Here is a 13,312-nt window from a genome sequence, read left to right as displayed (position 1 = left end):
AGACGGCATGAGACAAGCGTCACCAGATTATGAAACATCAGCGATAGTCAAGGGTAGTCAAGGGTAGTCATCAAGCGGACAATGCTCCTTTATTGTACTTTCATGGTACCCATTGTCATCAGCAACTTTGATAGATGCGTTTGCCCATCTACCAGAACCAGTCCTTTTCGCCCATAAATGTCCGTGAATGCAGAAACCACCCAAGACCGCACCGCAACCTTCTTACTTGAGGGGAATGAAACGAGAAGAGTGCGTGGCACCAATACCGGGCCTACCGTGCTTGACAGGCTTGCTAGGGGAGGGTCAGCGTTTGCGATTTTGCACACGGGATCGGGAAACGTACTATGAGATGGAGAACTCAGCCAGGTAGTGACCAACCATCTCAGGCTTGATCTCGACCTGGTTGAACTCCTTGCCGGAGTAGATACCAATAACGCTACCAATCATCTCGGGGACGACAATCATGTCTCGGAGGTGGGTCTTGACGAGGTCGGGCTTCTCGTTGGGCTTGGCCTCCTGCTTGGCCTTTCGGAGCTTCTTGATGAGGCCCATGGGGCGGCGCTTCAGGCCACGGTTGATCCTGCGGCGGGCGCGAGCGTGGACAACATCGCGGAGCTGGTCGGAAGAGAGGTCGAGGAGCCTATTGGGAGGGAGCAGATATCAGCATGTGTGGTTCTGTGCAGTCTCCTTGCCCTTTATCCAAAGATGCAGTCATTTCCATGGTCGAGCGGGGGAGCGTAGGGTCGTAGTATCAACATACTGGTCAAGGTCGATTCCTCGGTAGGAGAACTTTCGGAAGGCTCTCTTCTTCTTGAGCTCAGCGGCCTCCTCAGCGTTCTATCAACCGGGCACAAGTCAGTCAAATTCCATGTCCATTTTGCATTGCATTGTCGGGCGAGCGGTGGCGGGTGAGCGCGACGGCGGCGGCGCGGCGGTTGACGAGAGGGAGAGAGGAATCGAGGGCACACGTACGTATTCGTCAGCCATGATCGCGGTGTTGTGTTGATTGAATTCGCTGATCTACCGAAGAGCGAATATGGATGGGCCGGGATGGAGTCGACTTTGAAGGCGGTTGTTGAGTCGCTTGGGGGGCAGCAGGGTACGAATTGGAGCCAAAATTCTGGCAGTAGGGTTTTCGTGCCCTTCACCCCTCATGTCATGTGACCCTGAGATGACCTGTGTGATTTCAAAAACCGGGGAAGCGAATTCTTGAGAATCGAAGCCGGAAAAGGGTTACACCGATATTCCGGTTTCGCTGAGGGCTTGCATCAGATGTGTGGAGAATGCAAGTGGCCCGAGCTCCGTACATCCCTGTCCGGTTTTCGGTGCCGGAACGGCGCGAGTGACCTTGCTGTAGGTAGCTGCATGCCCGAGACCCAAGACGTCCAAGACTTGACCTTTATGATCCATGAGCTCATCCACGTTTCAACCTTGAAAGAAGCAAAGGGAGAGGGGCAAGAGTTGCGGATTTGCTTTGCCAATGCTGTACGGACTCGGATACACGGCTCAAGTTTGCGGGTGGAATGCGTACCAAGACCTGCACCGCATTTTCGACCTGAATGACCCTATTCGCGCCAAGTACCCTGGTACCACCATAACCTTATCGGCCTGCCGTCAACTCAGACAGTTTGCCCATCCACCCTAGTGGTCCAAGAAAAAAATGGCACACTTTGCAAGTACCTACTCTGCCTTTTAATCCGCTGAATAATAGCATAAAAGGCTTATGATTATAAATCTAAGAATTTATGTAGAGTATAGAATATTATTTATTTATTTTATATTTTTATCTATTTATTCTGATCTAACTTATGTCTGTATAGCCCGGCGAAGGTCTCACTGCCTACCTGTAGTATGCCATTTATTTCTTGGACTGGGTGCCACCGCAATACATCAGCCAACCGGGCTACCGAGCAACTTTGTTCCCCTTGCCCGCTTCTTTTGTCTTTTCTCCCTCTTTTACTCTGTTGGTTGGAATAAAGAAGCGAGCAAGCCCAGCCAAGACAACCGGCTCGCATCACCCTCCCGTCATCTTCTTGCTACTGTCCACTCTCGCCTCTCTTTTGTGTGTCCTCGTCCTACACTGGGCGGTGCAACCTCGTCCGTGTTGTGGTTTGCTCGGCGCTGACACCTCTACCTGTGTCGAGTTGCGCGCTTCTTGAGATCCTACAACTGCCTGTTCCCGGAGATGGGGTGATGAACCCATTTTGAATCACCAGGATGACGAAAGACAAAGTGATGGGTCGCCGCCGAGTCCCCGGTTTCGCTGCAATGCCGTCGTCGCATGCGAGGTCGCTCTGCTGTGGCTCTCGGTGGGCATGATTTCCAAGACTCCCAAGACTTCCAAGACCGCATATTCGGCACAGCGAAGCCGGCTTCATTTCCCCCTCGTCAGAGGTCCCGAGTCGCCCAGAAACCCGCGACTCATCAGCCAAGACCATGGCACTGGGGCCAAAAGGCTCGGCTTTTGCTGGCCGGCCGCTACGAGCATTGGCCAGCGCCCGCCTGGGCAGATTGGTCATGGGCGCCCCAAAATGAGCAGAGCTCGGCGTTTTCTCGCAGCGCATCGCATCGCATCGCGTCGACCATCTACGTCCTTGTATGGTGCATTGGCGATGGTGAGTAGACGGCCGCCCTCGCTACAGAGCCGTAGCTACCTGTACCGCAGCCGGAGACCTGTGACGGAGGAGCAAAACCTCCATGCTCCGACGGAGCTGCGACCAAGACGACAGGCAAGCGGCAAATGCCCAGACTCGCAGCGGTCAACGTGGACAATGTATCGGTGCAATGCTGGGCTTGGCGTTTCTCGGCATCCACCCGTGATAAGATTTCGCCAAGACTTCAAAGGCCTCAGAAGGGGGAACACCAGCGCTACCTGTCGTCTCGCCTGCTGGCATGGACCAGTTCTCTTCTTGTCCGGCTCTTTTCGTTCCTTAGCTTCTCTTGTCGTGTCTTGTCCTTCTTGTCCCTGCTCAGCTTCCTTGTATCCTCGTCCGTCCCATTCCATCTCCGACTACTTCATATTCTACTGTCCTCCGCCCGGATGGCCTTCCAACTCGCCAGAGACGCCGTCCTCGACCTTGTCATCGCCTGCGCATTCGCCCTGACGTGAAGCCTCGTGAGCCCCTCCGCCGCGACTCTGCGCTGCCCGTCGCCTCCCACATCACGAGCTGGCTCCACGCGCTGCAGCATCTAGCACAGCAACCAACCGCAGGCCCCGGATGGACGAAATTGGCGATTGTTGCTGAACCGCCGAGTAAACTGCAAGCAAAGCACGGCCTGTGCAGCTTGTAGTTGAATCGGCCTGGCAGCCCAGATTCTTGCAAGCTTGGGGATCCATCGTGGCCGCTTGATATCATGTCGTCCCTCGAGGATGCAGAGTCGTTGACTCTCTCCGGTACCGATTCGAGTAACCCGTCTTCGTCATCGGCCGCTCCCTCGTCAACCGTATCTCTTTCCAACCAGACACCGACCCCGACATCTCCAGTCCTGGCGCCCTCGCCAACCGACGATGACCTCGACCATTACCAGACATTTCCTCCAATGACTACTCCCTGGACCGTGCCAGACCGCTGTACATGGACCTATAATGCGGAGAGAGTGCCAGAGCCTGGCGCCACAGGTCCGGTCGCATGGCTCGACCTGAAACCTATCCCTGGGGCAAAATCACTATCCTGTTACCCTGACGGCATGTTCGCGGATGATAATCGCACTGGTGTTTTCAGTCCAGCTACATGTCCTTATGGGTGGACGACGGCAGAGCTACGCATAGATACCGATGAGGCCCATGACGATGCAACCACTACAGCTGTTTGTTGTTCATCGTAAGTCTTATAGTAGACCCGGAATGGATCGCGCTGATTATTGTAGGGCATATTCCCTGGATGGCAACTTGTGCAAGCGATTAGTGCCCACGGTGGTGGCGGTTCCCATCACATACAACCACACTGCACGTTCATACGACGTTCTATCCGATTCAACAACCACGCTATACAGCGCAACAATCGCTGTCTACACAATTCGAGCCCTTTTCAAAGACGGAGACAAAGATGCACTGGGACTTAAAGACGAGGATGACATTGGCCCTCATCGGCCATCCAAGACCTTGTCTCTGGCTGCACGCATTGGTATTGGAGTTGGTGTCGCGGTGTTTGTGCTACTTGTTATTGGAGCGATCACCTACTTCCTCGTCCGCAGAGACCGGGTTCGATCAGAGAAGAAGCGGGCACACGAGCTCGACGTTATGCGTGCCAGACATGGCACTGGCGGATTGGGAGACGATTTCTATGCTGCGGCCAACGGAAACCACAGGAGAGACAGGAACCGCCACGGAGAGCCACCCCCTGCATACGAGGCTGCGACAGATTCGACCAGCGTGACGGACAATGACAGTCGCCTGAGCGATGATTTGGCGACGAGGGATGAGGAGCTCAGGGTATTGCAAGTCCAGAAGGCGGCGATCCAGCGCCGCATCGAAGAGCTGGAGCGGAGCGAGTCGAATCAGGACCAGAACCAGAACCAGGATCAGAACCGACAGCACTGAAAGGCTGGTGCCTAAAACTGAAGAAGAGGAGAAGGGTGAGGGATCATGAATTAGACGGGAAACGGCCTACTATACCTCCATATGATACCACTTTGCACGGTCCCAGCGTGTTGCTGAGGACCATTTGTTTTGAGTAATTACCTACAAATTCTGGAGGGATTAAGCGGCGGGGCTACACGGGAAAAGGCACAGGCTAAAAACAATTAATTCTCATATTTCTGCCTCTTCTCGATTTGATATCTGCGCTGTTGGACAGGATGATGCCATGGATAGGGATGAGAGAGCATGAGCCGTCAGAGGCTGCTTACTGTGTTTCTAGTGTATCAATAAACTTGAAATACTCATGGATACATCGAGGGTCCCAAACTTGATCACCGACGAAGCTCTGGGCGTCAAGAGTCATGACGAGACCCAACCACATAAAGATTGCCAATGTCGATCTAACAAAGACGACCTCATACAACATTCCTTCCAGAATGTGGCTGCCTTCAGCTCCTTGCCCGAAAACACACCCACTGCTAGATAACGATTGGTTTGCGGTCCTGTAGAGGTTGCAGCAAGGCAACAGAGCAGCTGCGGATTTGACTGGACAATCGCGCCGCGACCCAGACGCATAGGGACGGTTCCTGGATGGAAAGCCTTGGAGGTCGTCAGGTTGCATGAATCTTGAGGCATCTCTGATCTCAATGTTCGCGTATCTAGGCAGCATCTAAACGGGATCCATGGATGGTCATTTGCATGAATTGGGATGCTTGGCGTGGGTGTCAACATCTAAAGTTTGTGTGTTTGAAGTAGTTCTTTGTCCCTGTTATTGAGATCAACCTCGTATATACTCCGTAGTGTCCGCTAACGGAACTGTTAGTGTAGTCAGGGTTTAAGCTTCTGACAACTTGATGAATACTATTCTCAAGCTTACCTAGGAATAGGCAACCGTTTTGAAACCCAATAAAGTCAATTGAATCTTGTCAGCTTTTAGAGACACCAAGATGGAAACATCACGTCATGTTGTTCGTTAAAGGTTGCCCTGCAACATCTTTGACAGGTGCCACGACACGGCGGATCAAGGGTCATTCTGTCGCCTCCAGGAGCACGGGGCAACTCAAGTACAGCTTACCGATCTGTACAGACACCTATGGAGCAGCTCGAGCCACCATCAGCCATTCGCATCAGCAACATTTGCCGGGGCAGAGAGGCCCGTTGGTAGCATGTTAGCACTTAGGCTCGCACACCACACGAGCCGCCCCTGGCAAGGCAAAGTTGCAGTTCCCTCGCCCGCCAGGGGTCCCCATGCTGCGCTTTCAATTGGCGGTGAGGCACCGGGAGGGTACCTGGCGTCTGCGCGGGAATTGGCTGGCGCGCGAGGTACCCCGTGGGATAACCTGAGACGCTGGAGCAGCCTTTTTGGTGCGCGCGGCCCATGGTTTGTTTGTTGTCGACCCCGCCAATGCCCACCTCCTGCGGGCACCCACTCACCTACAGAACCTCCATCCCCAAACACCCGCCGGAAAATCATCACCACGCCCCCGTCTCCCCCTTCCCCTTCTCTTCCTCAAGCGCTGAGCGCGTATAACTCTCTCCCATTCCCCCAACTCCACCTCTGGTCGTAGCTCCTTTAGCTTCGTTCATACACAATGAAGGGCGAGGTAAGTTGTATTGCATCCGAATGTTGTCGCCGTGAGACCGCTCCCACCTAGCCAGCTCAGCTGCCAGCAGCTTGCCGCTCCCGGCATGGGTCGGCTGTTCCACTTGGTGTCCTCTGTCTAGGACCCCTATCGTCCACCGAGACCACAACCAAAAACGAAGCTCGCGATGCTGATGCTGATGCTTCGTGATCCAGATTCTTCACCTCCACCTGGGCCAGGCTGGTACCCAGCTCGGTAACTCTGCTTGGGAGCTGTACGTCCACCATCACCGCTACCGTCGCCATCGTTCGACCCCCGGCCCCGAAGCTGACCGATATCTTGAATAGCTACCTCCTCGAGCACGGCCTCGGCCCCGATGGTCGTCCCGACCCCAATGCTGGCGATATCGGTGAGGGAGGCTCCTTCGAGACCTTCTTCACCGAGACGAGCAGCGGCAAGCATGTTCCTCGCTCCATCTTTGTCGATCTCGACCCCTCTCCCATTGACGAGATCCGAACTGGTGGTTACCGCCAGCTCTTCCACCCCGAGCTGTTGATCAGCGGCAAGGAAGATGCTGCCAACAACTATGCTCGTGGCCACTACACCATTGGCAAGGAGATGGTCGACAATGTCATGGACCGCATCCGCCGTGTGGCTGGTGAGTTTCGCAAACCCTGAGGCTGCGCGCCTCATCCCTTGGAACCCCTGCTAAATCGAACGACCAGACAACTGCCACTCTCTCCAGGGCTTCCTTATCTTCCACTCCTTCGGTGGTGGTACCGGCTCCGGTTTCGGTGCTCTCCTCCTCGAGCGCCTCTCTACCGAGTACGGCAAGAAGTCCAAGCTTGAGTTCGCCGTCTACCCTGCTCCCCGGACCTCGACCGCTGTTGTTGAGCCTTACAACGCTGTTCTGTCGACTCACAGCACCATTGAGAACTCTGACTGCACATTCCTCGTCGACAATGAGGCCGTCTACGACATCTGCCGTCGCAACCTCGACATCCCCCGTCCTTCGTACGAGCACCTGAACCGCCTGATCGCCCAGGTTGTCAGTTCCATCACCTCGTCTCTCCGATTCGACGGTGCTCTCAACGTCGATCTCAACGAGTTCCAGACCAACCTGGTTCCTTACCCTCGAATTCACTACCCGCTCATCAGCTACGCTCCTGTTATTTCCTCGGCCAAGAGCGAGCATGAGAGCTTCAAGGTCCACGACCTCACCTTCCAGTGTAAGTGATGATCGCAACTTGGCCATATATGCCAATTGGACTGACGTTTCCCAGGCTTCGAGCCCAACAACCAGATGGTTGTTTGCGATCCCCGAAACGGCAAGTACATGGCCGTCGCTCTCCTATACCGTGGCGATGTCGTCCCCCGCGACTGCAACGCTGCCATTGCTGCCCTCAAGGCCAAGGCCTCATTCAACCTCGTCGAATGGTGCCCTACTGGTTTCAAGCTCGGCATCAACTACCAGAAGCCCATGGCTGTCCCCGCCGCTCCCGAGGATGGTGGTCTTGCTTCCGTCAAGCGATCCGTTTCCATGCTTTCCAACACCACTGCCATCGCTGAGGCCTGGTCGCGTCTTGACTACAAGTTCGACCTTATGCACAGCAAGCGTGCTTTCGTCCACTGGTACGTCGGCGAGGGTATGGAGGAAGGCGAGTTCACCGAGGCCCGTGAGGATCTCGCTGCTCTGGAGAAGGATTACGAGGAGGTTGCTGCCGACTCGTTCGAGCCCGAGGAGGAGGTCGAGTACTAAACGGTCGTATCTTGGGACTGGCTTGTATAACCTCTTTCGACTTCTTTCGAGGCGTGTTAGAGCGATGGTCTTGCCAGGGCTCACGCCTATGGCGATGCAATCTACAGAGAAGAGAGCTGTGGATTATGTTGATTAAGATTCCCGATATTTGTTGTTGGGTGGCACATGAAGAAGGAAGGATGTGTTTACCACTAGACGCCAGAGTTTGGCTCAGGGTATCCCGCTAGCACGTGGTCTTTTTCTCTTGGACCCAGGTCCTAATAGACGAGGTTATCCCTTGACACAAGTTGGCACTTATTTCTGATAAAGCAGGCAAGTAAATTTGATGATATCTGTTTCTTCTTTAATGAGAGTAAATTGGAGCATTTCTCATTTGATTGGTGTGAAATGAAGTTGTTTATATAGTTGAGATTGTGGGTTGTAGGTATTCTACTACCAACCAGAGAGTTATCATGATGCTGTTTGCTTGGCAGCGTCGGAAGTTGCCGTTAGTGAAGTACCACATTCAGTTGATGAGGGAACCTTGTCAGCAAACATTTGGGTGACAATGTAATAAAAAAGATGCCCAGAATCGTAGCATTAAAAAAGCAAACTTGCTCAATATCCGAACTGAACTCGTGAGCTTGAGGAATATGTACTTCTATCTCATCTAAGCAACCTTTGCGGCTGTGGCCAAAATTCACAGCACAACTTTTCCGATCCCCGTGCGGGCGCGGGGCCCTTTTCAAAACATCCGCTTTCGCACTCAAAGCCCACACGGCCGCTTCTCACTAACTAACTACCCCATCCATGCGTCATCCGCTGCCGAGAAATCAGCATCAGCTCTTCTTCTTCCACTCGGCAGCTCTCCTGGCGCTTCGATTTTGCGGCTTGCCTCCCTTGGCCTTGGCCTTGCTCTTGTTCTTGCCCTTCTTGCCCTTCTTGAGGTCCTTGGGTAGAGCGTCCCTGGATGTGGCACGTCGGCCCTCAAAGATGACCTGCTCTGGAGTCTTGATCTCACCAAGGGGGTTTGAAACCTCTTCGGGAGACTCCTTTGAGGGACGCTTTCCGTGACGCTGCTGGATGGCGGCGGAGCGGCCGAGAAGTTTGCTTGTGCGGCCAGCCATGGACTGCTCCTCAGGTGTCGCCTTGGGCTTGTACTTCATGCTCTTGGGTGCGCCGTTGGTGGCCACAGCCTTGGCCTTGGCTCGCTCCTGAGCGAGGGCCGTCTTGCGAGGATCCTTGGCTCGAGTAACACGCAGCTTGCGGGGGAGCATGGGTGGGAACTTCTTGTCATCAAGGAGCAGGGCGGCCTCGACATCATTGGCGTCCTACAAATCCTGTTAGCCCTGGTTTCATCCGTGTAAGTGGCAAACTTTGCGGAGACTTACATAAAACTGCACATAGGCGATGCCCTTGCCCACGCGAGTCTTGGAGTCTCGGACAACTCGGACATTTTCGACCTTGCCCTGAGTGCTGAAGGTGCGCCATAGGCCTTCCTCGATATCGGAAGGAGTCTTGTTTCGCTTCTTCTGTGTAGTATCTCCATCGGCGTTGGTGGCCAGGATAGTCTCGTCATCAACGAATCCCAAGTTGCCAACAAACACGCATCGGCGGTGGTCTGTGGGACTGGGGTGAGCGACACTGTCCACCCTCAGGTGTCGGTCAAGCACCTGGGTGCCGTTGAGCTTTGCGACGGCCTCCCGGGCAGCCGCGATAGTCGAGTACACGACATAGGCATTGGCCGACTTTGTTGTGGCGTCCATCAGCGACTTGGTGATGTAGGCCGCGCGCTTTGGCAGAGAGCCACCCGCGAATGCGACAGAGCGGAAGCGGATGGACTCAATGGTCTGTGGTGGAGATGCATCCTTTTCCAAGATGGAAGAGAGATGTGCCATGAGCGTCTTCTTGGCCGTCTTGGAGGATATAGCTTCGGTGGAAACGTTGGCAAGGAAGACTGTCCGAGCTGCCTTTTCCAGATCCGAGGACTTGTCTTCCTTGGCAAGTGTCTCGTGGACAGGGATATCGCTCTCATCGCCGCTGGCCTCGTCGTCCTCACCCTCAACCTTCTCACCGTCTTCTTTTGAGCCATCGTTCTTCTGTCGCTTGCCCGCACGCTCAGCCTCCTCCTCTGCAGCAACTTTGCTCAGATAGTTGCCCTCGAGATCGTCATTATCATTCTTGCGCTTTCTTTTCCGTTCCTTCTTTTCTTTGCCTTCGGTGGCATCGATAATAGCGTCGAGTTCGGCTGGCGCATCTGTCATGGGCTCGTCTGCACTCTCTGTGGCGTCCTCATCCCCTTCGCCGTCCTCCTGCTCTTCAGCCTCCGAGTCTTGCTCATCCTCGTCCTCATCCTCATCATCCTCCCCATAGCTCAGCTCCTCACTGATTTCCGAGAGCACTTCGTCGTCGTCGTCGTCTTCTTCACCGTCCTCCTCCTCCAAGACTAACTTTGGTTGGGGTGCTTCTCGGGGCTTCTGTTCCAACAATGCCGAGTATCTTGACTTGGTGGGGGCCTTGGTAGGACCAGACTATAATTGATTAGCCAGGAGGGCAGAGAAGACAACAATGTCGCAAAACTTACGCTGGCCGCAAACAGAGCGTCGAGTGTGGGGTCCACAGCCTTGGAAGAGGCCGTCAAGCCCTTTGTGCTGCTTCAGTTAGGATTTTCCATTGCCTGGACAAGATGAGGAATGGCAGAAGAACTCACTGTTTAGCCATGGTCTCGAAGACTTGTTTCTGACAGAATCGGTCAACTCGCTAACCTGCTGCGAAAAAAAAAAGTGCCAGCCTCTGGATCGCGACTGGAAAAAGGCACAGAAAAAGTCCAGCTCCAGAGGGTCCACATGAACCTCTGAGTGGGCGTGGATTTGGAGTGCGCCGGAAGCCTTGCTGCCCGGAACAATGCGTCATTGGCCTGAACCGGATGCTCCATCATGGCACACCCCCCGAGGCCAGTTTCTGCCATGGACGACCGCTTTTGCCCCGTCATTCTCAGCCCGCTCTCGGTTTTCCTCTGGCGACTGGCGCAGGCCCTGGCCCCCCAGCGCAAACCGGCACCGTCCACCGTCCATCTCCGTCCTCTCTCTTGTCCCCTCCTCTCAACTCAACCGTCCGTCACCGGAAGCCCTTGGCCTTGCCAGAACCTCTCGCGTCTTCCATGCCGCAGCAAGACAAAGGCTGTTTCAATCAGCTTCGCTTTAGCTCGGCCTTACCTCTTCAAGTCCACCCTTCACGACACCCGATCCCCAATCACCCAGCTGCCGTTCCTCATCACTCGTCTCCACGGTCGCGCTGCTCCGACCTACCTGTCGATCACCACCACCACTCTTCTACACCCGATACTGCAAGCCTACCTACTCTCTCCATTGAGCAAGGCCATAGACACGTCATCGCGTCTTTCAATAACCATGGCGGCGACCGCTACCGCGCCCCCGCCCCTCTCCTCACCCGCAGTTGGGGTTGTTGATCATGAGGACAGCAACATCTCCAGCCCTCTCAGCGAGGTTGACACCAAGGACGACAACGACGAGGACATTGAACATATGCATCTTGACAATGACGACGAAGACAGCACCAGGCCGAGCCCAAAGAAGAGGCCTCATGCCGCCTCCGATTCTGACAGCGTCCTCTCCGACGCCCACACCTCGGACGGCAACGTTACCGAGGCAGAGACTGAGCGGCTCTACGACACCCCGAGGCATCAGCGACAGAGGGACGTCGTCGTAGACCAATTCAACGAGGGTCAAGTCTTTGAACACACCCCGAGCAAGCTCCGAAGAACCGCCAACCTAGACGACCATCACGACGACGAATCCACAATGGGAGACGATGCCTCTATAGGCTCCCCAACAATCGGAATAGAATCCCCATCGAAACCTGCGACAAAGCACGACGCGGCATTGGAAGATGACCATAAGAATGACTCCCAAGACCGCAAGCGAAAGCGCTCACCAGCCGCTGATCAGTCAGAAACCGAGCAGCCACTTAGGAAGCGGACCAGCTCGGTCCCAGTGGCTGATATAGAGACTCCCCAGCAAGCTGAGGATACAGTCATGCACGAAGATGAACCAACTCCGGCCAACGAGAGCAGCGGCACACAAACTCCTGCTGAAGAAGTGGATGTTTCTCCACGAAAGAAGTCCACAGCCCGCGAGGATGGGGCGGTAGAGCGCACAACTCGCGCGACAAAGAAGGGCACACGCGGATCAAAACGCAAAGTGGCAGCCGCTACCGAGGCCGATCATGACACAGACAATGGCAGCCATGACGGGGCCCGTGATAGTGCTCGGGGGACTGACGTAGAGCAACATGGAGAGGAGCTGGAGGCTGATGCGGACGAAGAGGTTGACGCAGCTACTGCACACGATGAAGAGAGTAAGGATCGCCCGGCCAACACTCCCAACTCGGTTGACCATGCTCACCCAACGACAGTGGAGCGAAAACACGCAGCGTTTAAAGATTGGACACATATCGAAGAGATGTTTGGGGTATTCAGAGACAGGTAGGCCTCGGTTCATCTCCTTTGGTACATTGCGCTGACAGCAGCTAGACTATACAAGGACCGGCTTCAACGACTCGAGGAAGAGGAGCAGTCACTCATCGCCAGCGTCCCAACACACCCCGAGTACCTTAACATGAAGCAGTGCCTAGATGACCGGTTGGAGCAGAAGCTCCGAGAGATCAATAATGAGCTCGACTATCGTGTCAAGGCACATGAGAGGCGCGCAGTTGCTCAGCGAGCTCAAGTTTGGGGTCAATACTATCAGGCGGTACGAGAAAAGCGAGAAAAGACGCTGGAAGCTCTCAACCAGGAGTGGTACGACATTCAAACAGCAAGACGAAGCGCGCATAGCCTGCAAGATTGCGGCCTGCTCTTCCCTAAGGATCCTGCGCAGCGAGTACGGAATGCCATCGCCTACAACACCGAGGTTTCGACTCTGGCCAGCATAGCCAAGTATGAAGGATTCCCTGCAGGGCCGGAAATGACGGGAGCGACTCCTTCGGAACTTGATGATGACTTGGCTGCTATTGAGGTATGTTGACAAAGTCAAGTCAACTCCCCAAGACTGCTGAGCTGACTTGTGTAAGCGAGCCAAACGAGCCCGGCAAAAGCCACCACCACAGCGACGTGAAGAGTACTATACGCCGCCATTCGATCGCCTTGGCCCTGCCGGTGAGCAATTCCTCCGGGAGACGCCTTGGGCCAACCCAAACCACCTAGCCCACAAGATGTATCCAACACCAACACCAGTGGCAGCGGTTGAGGGACAAGTGGAGAATACGGCCAGTGGCGCGGTACCGCAGGGTCAGATGCCGGCTGCAGCGGATATCAAGTCCAACCTGAACGCCGCTCGTCCTAAGCAACACTCACCTTCATTAGCAAACCGGTTGTCAGAATCCCCCGAGCTG

At 54.8% G+C, this 13,312-nt stretch overlaps 5 protein-coding genes across 5 annotated transcripts; 3 read left to right on the top strand and 2 right to left on the bottom strand.

Moving 5' to 3' along the window:
* Window positions 1–60: 60 nt before the first annotated feature.
* NECHADRAFT_73391 (40S ribosomal protein S15) lies at window positions 61–1,142 on the bottom strand. The gene is made up of 4 exons (XM_003053589.1): window positions 973–1,142; window positions 761–837; window positions 344–640; window positions 61–292 (listed from the first exon to the last, which is right to left on the bottom strand). The coding sequence occupies exons 1-4, from the start codon at window positions 985–987 to the stop codon at window positions 223–225; spliced, it is 459 nt and encodes a 152-aa protein (XP_003053635.1). The 5' UTR covers window positions 988–1,142; the 3' UTR covers window positions 61–222.
* Window positions 1,143–3,354: 2,212 nt separating this feature from the next.
* Window positions 3,355–4,540, top strand: NECHADRAFT_74994 (uncharacterized protein; the record flags this gene model as incomplete). Its single annotated transcript, XM_003054320.1, has 2 exons — window positions 3,355–3,821; window positions 3,868–4,540. The coding sequence occupies 2 exons, from the start codon at window positions 3,355–3,357 to the stop codon at window positions 4,538–4,540; spliced, it is 1,140 nt and encodes a 379-aa protein (XP_003054366.1).
* A 1,631-nt stretch (window positions 4,541–6,171) lies between these two features.
* NECHADRAFT_103165 (uncharacterized protein) lies at window positions 6,172–8,288 on the top strand (the record flags this gene model as incomplete). Its single annotated transcript, XM_003054319.1, has 5 exons — window positions 6,172–6,183; window positions 6,378–6,436; window positions 6,510–6,820; window positions 6,888–7,391; window positions 7,446–8,288. The coding sequence occupies 5 exons, from the start codon at window positions 6,172–6,174 to the stop codon at window positions 7,919–7,921; spliced, it is 1,362 nt and encodes a 453-aa protein (XP_003054365.1). The 3' UTR covers window positions 7,922–8,288.
* Window positions 8,289–8,739: 451 nt separating this feature from the next.
* On the bottom strand, window positions 8,740–10,621 carry NECHADRAFT_74992 (uncharacterized protein; the record flags this gene model as incomplete). Its single annotated transcript, XM_003053588.1, has 4 exons — window positions 8,740–9,231; window positions 9,292–10,431; window positions 10,485–10,551; window positions 10,611–10,621. 4 exons carry the CDS (start codon window positions 10,619–10,621, stop codon window positions 8,740–8,742), a joined length of 1,710 nt encoding a protein of 569 aa, XP_003053634.1.
* A 689-nt stretch (window positions 10,622–11,310) lies between these two features.
* On the top strand, window positions 11,311–13,124 carry NECHADRAFT_90180 (uncharacterized protein; the record flags this gene model as incomplete). The annotated part of the gene is made up of 4 exons (XM_003054318.1): window positions 11,311–12,277; window positions 12,335–12,404; window positions 12,453–12,936; window positions 12,969–13,124. The coding sequence occupies 4 exons, from the start codon at window positions 11,311–11,313 to the stop codon at window positions 13,122–13,124; spliced, it is 1,677 nt and encodes a 558-aa protein (XP_003054364.1).
* Between the last annotated feature and the right edge of the window lie 188 nt (window positions 13,125–13,312).

The sequence above is a fragment of the Fusarium vanettenii genome (genome assembly GCF_000151355.1).
Source record: "Fusarium vanettenii 77-13-4 chromosome 1 genomic scaffold NECHAsca_1_chr1_3_0, whole genome shotgun sequence".
In the NCBI taxonomy this organism is placed as follows: domain Eukaryota; kingdom Fungi; phylum Ascomycota; class Sordariomycetes; order Hypocreales; family Nectriaceae; genus Fusarium; species Fusarium vanettenii.
The sequence above is the reverse complement of the archived record's forward strand: the minus strand, read 5'-3'. Positions and strand labels throughout refer to the sequence as shown.